Consider the following 12,131-nt stretch of genomic DNA (forward strand, 5'->3'; position numbering starts at 1 on the left):
GCCACGTGTAAGTCATTAGTAGCATGAGCATCTGGGGAGATAGTTTCTCCACACTTTGACTGACTGCCACTGACCTGCTGCTTCTGAAAAGAAAGACGAACACCTGGAAGAAATGGAGCTATTTCCATGGTATCAGGCTTCATGACATCAGGTTCAACAGGTCCCTAATCCTTAAGAATAAAACAAGAGGGCAGAATTCTTAATGTGTTTTCTAATATCAACTGAGGTTTTATTTGGGATGTTAACTGGAGGCTTATCAATCCTAATCCATGCTTTAGTCAATCCTAAAGGAAATCAACCCTGAATATTCACTGGAAGGACTGATTCTGAAGCTGAACCTCCAATACTTTGGCCACCTGTTGCGAAGAGCCGACTCAATGGAAAAGACCCTGATGCTAGGGAAGACTGAAGACAGGAGGAGAAGGGGAGAGGATGAGATGGTTGGATGGCATCAACGACTCAATGGACATGACTCTGAGCAAACTCCAGGAAATGGTGAAGGACAGGAAAGGCTGGCATGCTGCAGTCCATGGGGTCGCAAAGAGTCAGACACGACTGAGCGACTGAACAACCAGAGGCATGCTTGATGGTGCAAAAATAAAAGTAAAGATCATTGCTCTCTAAGGAAATCTGGACTCCAGGTTGGGATCCTAGATTGTGGATCTCCAAATTCCAAGCCATCTAATGGTCCGCTTTTCTAGTTAGCTTGTGGAAGCCTGAAATGGAGGAAAACACTGCTTATCCTGGGATAAATCTATTAGTATGTTGAAGGAAATGAAATAGCAGTTTTCTGAATGTTTGATACTTCTTAACAAAATTAAACACTCCTATATAAAGTATTTTCATAGTGTTAAATCCTTTCATTTTATAAAAAGGCCTTTTTTTTTTTTTAATGAAACACTACATTTTAACTACTGCTGCCTCATTTGTTAAGGGATTTGTACAAGGACATTTAAATAGTTCTCATCAATCCAACACCATGAGTGAGAAGACCGATTCCTGGCCAGGAAGAGTGTCAGTAGCTCGACCTTGCTTGCTGACACCTTTCCTATACTGTGCTCCCACATGGACGCTTTTCTGTGACCTGTAAAGGAAAGAGATGTGTAAATGCTACATTATTTGGCTCAGAGACATTGTATATCTCTTGGTAATTTTCCCTAATTAAGTGAGCAAAACCAACAGTTTTGGCCCTAGAGTCACTACCTGACTTCCTACTGTGTTCCTTGGAGGCCCTTCCTCTGCTTCAGGTTGACCTGTAGAAGCTATTAGTTGAATATCCTCTTGAGTTAAACATCATCCAGTTGAAATAAGCACTTTCTAAAATATCCCAAGAAACTTACTATGCTGTATAGTAACAGTTTTGAAGTCATCTTGCTTACCATATTAGAAGCATTTATTCTTTGGGGAGAAAGGTGTTCAGTTCTTTGTAGGTAATTGACATTGTATACTTCAGTTGTTAGTTAGGTATCCTTTCTGTTCATTTATTAATTGAATAAACTCATTCGTAAGGAAGTGTGCATTAGGCACTGCACTAATAGATAAGGCTATGGACATGCATATGGAGAAGCACCTAATGGAGAGACAGGCAGGTAAATACAGTAGAGTAGTTGAATTTGAGAGTATAGGTATGCCTTTAGAAGGGACACCTGAGTCAGGAAAGGTCCTCGGAATTACAGCAAACATCATATTTGCCAAATTATAACTCTTACCCTTCTAAGGATCTGGACTGTGAGATTCTGAGGAAAGCTGAAGATTCTTTCTTTAAAAAAAAAAAAAAAGAGCCAAATTTTTGCATATTATTTCATGTATTCACCTTGAAACTTCATATATCTCAGGGTTAGAATTCCTGGTCTAAAGACTTAATTCTCAGTTCAAATTAGCTCTGTAGTATAAATAGCTTACCCTTTTTCTTATTATAAAACCTACCCCCCCCCGGATTTTTAAGCTAAGTACTTTGTAATAATATTCTAGAATCTCACCCCATGTTTATATTTTTCATAATGTTATTGACTTTAATTACCACCTCAAGCTTTTTTCCTTGCTAGCCCATATGTCACAGCTGTGACTAATTCACATTTTGTAAAGTTTCAAAGTTGATAACTTTTGTTAACCTTTAAAAGGAAAGCACTTTGGGACTTCCTTGGTAGTCCAGTGACTAAGGTCATGCTCTCAAAGCAGAGGACCCAGGTTTGTTCCCTGGTCAGGGAACTCGATCCCACATGCCACAACTTAAAGATACCACATGCTGCAACTAAGACCCCGGGCAACCAAATAAATAAATAAAAAGCAAGCACTCTGAGCTTAAATTATATTCCACCAATAACAGAATTTTACTTTTGCCTTATTTCCAATATTTTTTCCTGAGGTTTTTAGGTGCAGGTTTTACCTTTGATTCTTGAAGAGTCGTTTATGACAAACTGTGGTTAAGTTGGGGCTTCCCCAATGGCTCAGAAGGGTTCGATCCGTCGGTGCGGGGGGAAGATCCCCAGGAGACGGGCATGGCTACCCACCCCAGTATTCTTGCCTAGAACATCCCATGGACAGAGGAACCTGGCGGAGCTACCGTCCATGGGGTCGCAGAGAGTCAGACACGACTGAGCACGCAGGCACAAATGTGCCTCTCAGGTCAGTAATTAAATCGTTGACTTAATCCTCTTTACACTTTTAAATAAGAGTTATACAGCACGTGAACGTTTCCCGCGTGCCGCCACGCGTGATGAGAAGCCCCCGAGGACTCAGGGATGACCAGGGCTCAGAAGCGTCTGTCCCCACAGGGGTGGAAGCACAGCGCCCGCAGCTGCAGCGGGGCTGGGAGGCGGCGGGGTCCGGGGCTCCGGGCTCAGAAGAGGAGCGCAGACTTCCCCACGCCTCGGAGGGCGCCCACGCAAGTACCTTACACCGCTGTTCTAACGACTTGGTGTTTGTCATTTCACTTTATTAGAGGGATTCCGGAAAGGAGGAGCAGTGAGGGTCCCGGAGTTTCTTCAAGAACCGGCTAAGAGCCGGGGCCTCCGCGGGTCGGGGCTAGGCGGGAGCCCGACAGGCGTGAACGCGGAGGACGCCGGGCCGAGGCGCCGAGGGCAGCGCGGCTCCCGCGTGCGCCAGGCCGCAGCGTTTAAATCTCCCGCCTCCCGCGGCGGGAGCCCGACACCTCCACGCTCTGGTGCGGAGGGGCAGCGGCTGCGGGAGCGCCCCAGCGGCGGCGGCGGCAGGAACCGGCACCAGGACCCACCGCGCCGCGCTCGGCCGCGGAGGACGCGCGCGTCGCGACTCCGGCGTCGAGGTGAGCGTCGGCGGCGGCCTCCCCGGGCTCCAACCCTGCGGGGCGGCGGAAGGGCCGCGCCTTCCCCGGCCGACCGGGGTCCGGAGGCCAAACCCTTGGTTCCCATGGCGACGCCCCGGGTGGCTGCGCCGGCGGGAGGTGCCCGCCACGCGCGCACGCGGTCTCTCGGGGCCTCGGCGGCCTTCTCGGTTCCCTTGGGGACCCCAGCCCCTGCGGCCTCCGTCCCGAACGAGGTCCTGGCCGAGCTCCTCCGGGCTTACTCTGGGCAGATCGGGCTGGCAGTGGTTTTAGGCTTGCCTGCGTCCCCTCGGGACTGAGGGAGTCCCGCCCACGCTCCCCCCGGGGAGCGAAGGAGCGCCGGGGCCTGAGGCTTGACTGAGTGATTTCTCTCGAAGGTGGATGTCGCTTCCATTAGAAGCAGATGCTCTCGGGTTTTAGGTGCTTCCCTGCTGACCTCTTTTTTATCTTGTTATTTTCCTGTCGTTATTTTGTAATGGGAATGTCTTCTTTAGAAACTAAATGGTTAGCAATGGGTAAAAACACAGCCTAAGTAAAGGCGCAGTTTAAGACGAAGTGCGGCCGGCAGGAGCTAACGAGAGTCCCGGCGCACAAATCTTGCAGCCCGAGGCCTTTATCCCAGCGCCACGGACCGATCCTAGGCGGTCATGGAAACTCGGATCACCTGGTCAGTGCCCAAGTGCTGTCAGCAGTTATATACCTGATGCTCTGAGAAAGATGGAGAGGGGAGAAAAAAAAAAAAAATCCATCCTGGCAATTAACCCAAGATGCTGTGGATTTACCAGTAGAGGGGGTGGGGTTATTTTTCAAGCAATAGATTATCTTGATGCACGGAGCATAAAAGCTATCATAAGCTATGGATCACCGTGGAATAGCTTATTGGGAAGATAACGTTTAACCATGGTTTGGGTTTTTTTTCTAAGTATGTATTGATTTGTTTGGTTCTGACCCAGTTAACGTACTGTAAGCTGATATTCCTTTAATGATCTTCACATCAATATTTATGCAGTAGCCACAGGTGCCTCATCCTTTAGTAGGAGTTGATTATACTAATAATTTACTGGCCAAATAAACATCATCCAGTGGTATGTATATATTTTTTATATGACCAAACTTTCTAGTCGTTTTTGTATTCGTCTTTGCCTGACATATCCAGTATTCTTTGAAATTTATGTATTTAAATAGTGCAAAATTATTGTACATCTTGACGTTGAAACAGTTATGTGCAAGACATTGTTCTAATTAACAGTAATTAGGGTTAGATGGTTGCTCAGAGATCAGACAGTCCAAAGTGTAAAAACTGCAAACATAAGACTGGTGGAAAAACTAGGAAGCCATATTTTTTTTAGAAATATTTATTATAAAGCAATAAAATTTATACCAATGACTGAATTAGAACAAAATATCAAAATATGAAATATCAGATATAAAGCAGTATTGTTTTGTTCTACTACACTGCCAAGCTCTGTATTTCATTGTGCAGCAGTACATGCTTTATTAGAAATTTTTCCTTTTCTTTGTTGTTTACCTTTCTCGGTACTCGCTGTGCCTCCTTTAAATTTTTATTCTTTAACAACAACAGATGGGGTGTGTGAAAGACTTTTCAGTATGTCTGTGACTGGAAAGATTTCCTCATGTGAACTGGATTTTGTTATATAATATCCTTATTCCCCTTTTCCATTGTGTTTTTCTTTCATCTGTTATGTGTCTCCTTTTTTCTGAAGTCAGACTTTTCAAACTTCTGCTCGCATTCAATATTTGCTTTCTATGTAATTTTTTTTTTTTTTTAGTATATGTGCTGCCGAATCGAGCACTCTATGTAATTCTTTATTGTATTATTATTATGATGATTTTCCCCTTGTTGACTCATTTGGAAATATCACTTCAGGTTTAAAGTTTTTTTAATGCATAAACTCTTGATTCAGCCCTTATATGTCCTGGAATTAATTTTATAGTACACTTACAAGTATTTTAAATAATACATATATGTTTATTAATTTCAGCATGGTTTGAAATAATAAAATTCTAGAAGCAGTCTAAATATCCGTCAATAAAAGACCAGTCAAGTAGATTATAGTACATGCATACAAATGAAATGTTATATATCCATTAAAATTGTATTACAGTTATGGAGAAAATTCCATGTCATATTCTTTTACCCTCAGCACTGTACAGTCTCACTTTTATCCATAATTTAATGTGGCTGAGGAGATGCCTGAGGTCAAGATGAATTATTTAACTTGTAGGTGGTCCTCTTTTTTCATCTGGATCCTAGTAGCATTCTTTCTTTGCCCTTAAAATTCAGCAACATTCCACAGTATATCTTATTCTTGATCGTTCTGTATTGATTTTTCCTGGAACACGACGTACCCCTTCAGTTTTCAGCTTTATATTCTTGAGTATTTTGGCTTTTCCATATGTCTTTCTCTGTCCAAAAATATTACTTAGATTAGATCTCAGTTGTTTATATTCCAAACCTATACATCATTTTGTTCTAACCACTTTAAGTCTAACCACCTTTATTTTATAATCTTCATTCTGAATGATCTTCCCAGGTTTGTCATCAGTATTATTAACTTAGTTTTCTGAAGTAATTATTCTACTTGGAATTGTTTCTGATGTAGTTTTGAGGTCTCTGGTGTTTTTTTCTTATTTTTCTTTATATATTTAGCTTCCTTTAGCTCTTACTAAAAAAAAATCTCTTTTATGGAGTTTTGTTCCATTTATCTTCAGGCAAACCAGTTTTTCTTTAAACCTGTTCTATGAAGCAGTTTTTCAGATGTATATATTTTCCCCCTTTCTCGCTTTATGATCCCTCCTTCTTTTCTTGTGGCTTACCTGGTGACTCAGATGGTAAAGAATCTGCCTGCAGTGCAGTAAACCCGGGTTCGATCCCTGGATTGGGAAGATCCCCTGGAGAAGGAAATGGCAACCCACTCCAGTACCCTTGCCTGGAAAATCCCATGGACAGAGGAGCCTGGTAGGCTGCAGTCCATGGGGTCGCAAAGAGTTGGACAGGACTGAGTGACTTCACTTTCACTTTCTTTTCTTGTAGTGCTGCTTTTTCTTGTTATTTAATTTGCATGTTGTTGTTGGAAAGAGCAGTTCTGTTCTGGCCTGCTTTTTGCCCAGGAGTAGCAGAAGTAGTTTATTATATAACCCTGTCCCTTGGAATAACAGTTTCAGAGGCTGCATAGGTGAATGGGTACCTTATTGTGATCTCTTCTTTAACTGGCTTCTTGGGGACAGTGTTTATATGCTCTCTTTAAGTGGTTTCCCATAGCGTGTGTTAGTCACTGGTTCTAGAGGCAGGTGAATACTAATAGATCTGTGATTATTCTAGGGCGCTTTTGTCTGCTGCGCATGGTCGACACCAGCTTGTTGTTCTGTTTCTCTGCAGCCGTGCCTTGCCTCTTGGCAGGGAGAACTAAAAATACCCTGGCCATTGTAGGGTTTAGGGAGCCCAGTACATAATACCTCTGGCCTTTTTCTTATCCCTTAGGATTGAAACCAGTTCACATGTAGTCAAGACCTAGGCAGATGGAGATAAACTTTAATATTGAGAGAACTTTTAGAGGATGTGTATCATATCAATGTTCTTTTAATATTTCTGTCCCCTAGTCCATACCTGAAATAGCCCGCATAAGGGAAAGTTTTGGTCTTCATAATAGACACACTTGCCTAAGACTTTTACCTCATTCTGATTAGGTTGCAAGTGGTGGATTAGAGGTTAAAAAAAGACCTAATTCACTAATTCTCTGGCTTGATAGATTAGCTCTACTCAGTCAAGAAATGTAGACCAGTGGTTAATTTACCAGTCAGGTTTCTCACTGTAGGAGAGAAAGGGCAAGAAGCTGGGAATATTTATAGAATATTTTCCTTCATAGACACCAGAAGAGCTTAAAAGAAACATTTCCCACCATAAACACAATGATCTCTTCTTCAGTAGTCTTCTTTGCAAGCATATGATAATATAAGAAGACAAGCCAACTGTCTCCTTAAGTCTGGCTGTGCTTGCGAAAGAATTCACATCTTCAAGTTAGTGATTAATTATTGGGACTGTTCTTCAGAACGTATTCAATTCGCCAGAATCGAACCTGCTTCAGATTAGAGGAGCTGCTGGTCGGATTTGGACATCCTCTTTAGATCTCATGCAGACTTCGTTTTATCTGACATTTATTCATTGGCTTCAGTGCTATCAGCTCAGTTCAGGCACTCAGTTGTGTCCACCTCTTTGCAACCCCGTGGACTGCAGTACACCAGGCTTCCCTGTCCATCTCCAACTCCTGGAGCTTGCTAAGACTCATCAACTTGGTGATGCCACCCAACCATCTTATCCTCTTTTGTCCCCTTCTCCTCCTCCCTTCAATCTTACCCAGCAAAAAAAAAAAAATCTTACCCAGCATCAGGGTCTTTTCAGTGAGTCATTTCTTCACATCAGGTGGCCAAAGTATTGAAGCTTCAGCTTTAGCACCAGTCCTTCCAATGAATATTCAGAACTGATTTCATTTAGGATTGACTGGTTTGATCACTTTGCAGTCCTAGGGACTCTCAAGAGTCTTCTCCAACACCACAGTGCAAAAGCATCAATTCTTCGGCACTCAGCTTTCTTTATAGTCCAACTCTCACGTCCATACATGACTATTGGAAAAGTCATAGCTTTGACTATACGGACCTTCGCTGGCACAGTAATGTCTCTGCTTTTTCATATGCTGTCTAGGTTGGTCATAGCTTTTCTTCCAAGGAGAAAGCGTCTTTTAATTTCATGGCTACAGTCACCATCTGCAGTGATTTTGGAGTCCCAGAAAATTAATAAAGTCTGTCACTGTTTCCATTGTATCCTCATCTGTTTGCCATGGAATGATGGGACTGATGCCATTTTGCCATGATCTTTGTTTGTTGAATGTTGAGTTTTAAGTCAGCTTTTTCACTCTCCTGTTTCACTTTCATCAAGAGGCTCTTTAGTTCCTCTTCACTTTCTGCCATAAGGGTTGTGTCATCTGCATATCTGAGATTATTGATGTATCTCCTGGCAGTCTTGATTCCAGCTTGTGGTTCATCCAGCCCAGCATTTCGCATGATGTACTCTGCATATAAGTTAAATAAGCAGGGTGACAATATACAGACTTGACATACTCCTTTCCCAATTTGGGAAAGGAGTCCATTGTCCAAGTCCTGTACCAGCTGTTGCTACTTGACCTGCAAACAGGTTTTTCAGGAGGCAGGTCAGGTGGTCTGGTATAACCATCTCTTAAAGAATTTTCCACACTTTGTTGTGATCCACACAGTCAAAGGCTTTTGGCATAGTCAATAAAGCAGAAGTAGATGTTTTTCTGAAATTCTCTTGCTTTTCTGTTATCCAGTGGATCTTGGCAATTTGATCTCTGGTTCCTCTGCCTTTTCTAAATCCAGCTTGAACATCTGGAAGTTCTCGGTTCATGTATTGCTGAAGCCTGGCTTGGAGAAGTTTGAGCATTACTTTTCTAGTATGTGAGATGAGTGCAATTGTGCGGTAGTTTGAACATTCTTTGGCATTGCCTTTCTTTGGGATTGGAATGAAAACTGACCTTTTCCAGTCCTTTGGCCACTGCCGAGTTTTCTAAATTTGCTGACATATTGAGTGCAACATTTTCACAGCATCATCTTTTAGGATTTGAAATAGCTCAGCTGGAATTCCATCACCTATTTATGCTTCGTAAGGCCAACTTAACTTCACACTCCAGGATGTCTAGCTCCAGGTGAATGATCACACCATCACAGTTATCTGGGTCATTAAGATCTTTTTTGTATAGTTCTTCTGTGTATTCTTGCCACTTCTTAATATCTTCTGCTTCTGTTAGGTCCATACCATTTCTCACCTTTATTGTGTCTATCTTTGTATGATATGTTCCCTTGGTATTTCTAATTTTCTTGAAGCAATCTTTAGTCCTTACCATTCTGTTGTTTTTCTCTGTTTCTTTGCACTGATCACTGAGAAAGGCTTTCTTTTCTCTCCTTGCTATTCTTTAGAACTCTGCATTCAGATGGCTGAATGCATCTTTCCTTTTCCCATTTACCTTTCACTTCTCTTCTTTTCAGCTATTTGTAAGGCCTCCTCAGACAACCATTTTGCCTTTCTGCATTTCTTTTTCCTGGAGATGGTTTTTGATCACCGCCTCCTGTACAATGTCATGAACTTCCATCCATGGTTCTTCAGGCACTCTGTCTATCAGATCTAATCCCTTGAATCTATTTGTTACTTTTACTGTATAATCATAAGGGATTTGATTTGGGTCATATCTGAATGGTCAGTGCTGTGAGATGTAATTTTTTTTCCATTGGGAACCTGATTTAATGATAGAGGGATTTTTAAAATTTGTTTATAATTGAGATATAGTTCATGGAGAATATTATATAAGTTGCAGGTATACAGTAATTTTTAAGGGTTATACACCACTTGTAGTTATTTTAAAACAGTGGCTATATTCCCTGTGATGTACGGTATATCCTTGCAGTTTATTTTATGCATAGTAGTTTGTACCTCTTAATCTCCTACCCCTATTTCCCCCTCCCCTCTTCCCTTACTCCACTGGTAACCACTGGTTTTTTCTCTCTATCTGAGTCTGTTTCCTTTTTGTTATATTCCCTAGTTTGCTTCATTTTAGATTCCACTTGTGGGTGATACCGTACAGTATTTGTATTTCTCTGACTTATTTCACTTAGCAAAATAACCTCCAAGTCAGTCCATATTGTTGCAAATGAAAACTTTCATTCTTTTATTATGGCTGAGTAGTATTCCATTGTATGTATATATACCATATCTTATTTATCCATTTGTCTACTGGTGGACACTTAGTAAGTGGGAGTAGAAGTGTTAGCTGCTCAGTCGTGTCCCACTCTTTCTGACCCCATGAACTGTAGCCCGCCAGGTTCCTCTGTCCATGGAATTCTCCAGGCAAGAATGCTGGAGTGGGTTTCCATTCCCTTCTCCAGGGATTGAACCCGGGTCTCCGACATTGCAGGCAGATTCTTTTCCTTCTGAACCATCAGGGAAGCCCTGGACACTTAAGTTGCTTCCATACCTTGGCAACTGTAAACAGTGGTGCTATGAACATTGGGATGCATGTCTCTTTTCAAATTAGTGTTTTTAATTTTTTCTGAAATATGTACCCAGGAGTGAAATTGCTGGGTCATATGGTAGTTCTATTTTTAGTTTTTTGAGAAACTGCCATACTGTTTTCGACAATGGCTGTACCAATTTATCTTCTTACCAACAATGTACAAGGGTTCTTGTTCTCCACATCTTCCCCAGTATTTTTTGTATGTATTCTTTTTTTATGGAAACTTCCTGATAGGTGTGAGGTGATGTCTCATTGTGGAATTTTAATTTGCATTTCCCTGATGTTTAACCATGTTGAGCATCTTTTCATTACCTTGTTGGTCATCTGTATGTCTTCTTTGAAAAAATGTCTCTTCAGGTCTTCTGCCTTTATAAAACAAAAATTATATCTTTTCTTGGCTGTGCTGGGTCTTAGTTGTGGGATGTGGGATCTTCGATCTTTGTTATGGCATGAGAGATCTGTTGTTGTGGCATGAGAGCTCTTAGTTGCGGCATGTAGGATCTAGTTCCCTGAGCAGGGATGGAACCTGGGTACCCTGCATTGGGAGTGCAGAGTCTTAGGCACTGCACCACCAGGGAAATCCCCTTCTGCCTAATTTTAAGGCAAAGAAAATAAAAGCAGGAATAAACAAGTGGGACCTAATTAGACTTAAAAGCTTTGTATGAAAAAAAGGGGGAAAAAAAGCTTTGTACAGCAAAGGAAACATGAACAAAATGAGAAGACAGCCTACTGGATGGAAGAAAGTATTCTCTCCAGGAAAAGGAATGATACAAACATGCACTCATTCCCTCATCTTTTATATCATTGCTCATCTAATAGGATAAATATATTTTTCTTTCATTCTTGCTTTAGTTACAAAAGTGATTAAATAACATTTTTGTGTAATGTAACACAAAACATTGGGCTTTTGAAGTCCTTTTGTGAATTGCCTATTCTTGTTTTACCTTTATTTTTAAGTTAATCTTTTCACTATTGAGTTATGAATTCTCTAATTTAAAAATACTTTTACTTCTTTATGTCTCACTTTACCAAGTTATTTCTTTTCCAGATTTACTATGGCCCATTTTGTTATATGAATTAGGATTTTTTACAATATCTCACTTGATTTCTGTGCCTGGTTCCACCTAAGTCTTCTGTCCCCAAACATTCATCTATATTTGCACATGTCATTGTTACAAGATTTTAACATTTAAATTTTGAACCATCCTTACACTGACTGAAAATAAAACACTTTTTTCCTTCAAATAGTTAATTATCCCAACAATATTTATTGAATAATATATCCATTTCCTAGTGATTTGAAATGCTACATTCATTGTAGTGGGCTAAATGTGACCCCCAAAGATAATAGGTCCTAATTTTTGGACTCTGTGTGTATATTACCTCATATGGTAAAATTTTTACAGGTGTGATTAGGATTAGATTGTGTGAAGGATCTTGAGATTATTCTGGATTCCCTGGGAGGGTCCTAAGAACCATCATAAGTGTCCTCAATTTTTAGAGAGATAGAGGGAGATTAAACACATAGAGAGGGGAGTAGGTGATGTGAAGACAGAGGCAGATTGGAGTTATGTCGCTATTGGCCATGGACTGCCAGCAGCCACCAGGTGGAAGAAGGAAGACGGTTTTCTTCCCCAGGGTCACACAGAAAGTATAGCCTTGCTAAGACTTTTATTCCAAATTTCTGGCCTCTAGAACTGAGATGGCAAATTTCTGTTGTTTTAAGCCAC

General features: G+C 41.3%; 1 protein-coding gene across 5 annotated transcripts in view; it reads left to right on the forward strand.

Moving 5' to 3' along the window:
* Positions 1-2,867: 2,867 nt before the first annotated feature.
* ICA1L (islet cell autoantigen 1 like) overlaps positions 2,868-12,131 on the forward strand; it is a 59,702-nt gene continuing 50,438 nt past the window's right edge. For 2 of the 5 annotated variants that reach the window (XM_043910364.1, XM_043910368.1), the window contains exon 1: positions 3,296-3,968. In XM_043910364.1, coding sequence (XP_043766299.1) covers positions 3,949-3,968 — 20 coding nt within the window. In that variant the 5' untranslated portion in view covers positions 3,296-3,948. The other 3 variants (XM_043910366.1, XM_043910365.1, XM_043910367.1) reach the window with 3 other exon arrangements.

The sequence above is a fragment of the Cervus elaphus genome, chromosome 8 (assembly GCF_910594005.1).
Source record: "Cervus elaphus chromosome 8, mCerEla1.1, whole genome shotgun sequence".
NCBI lineage: Eukaryota > Metazoa > Chordata > Mammalia > Artiodactyla > Cervidae > Cervus > Cervus elaphus.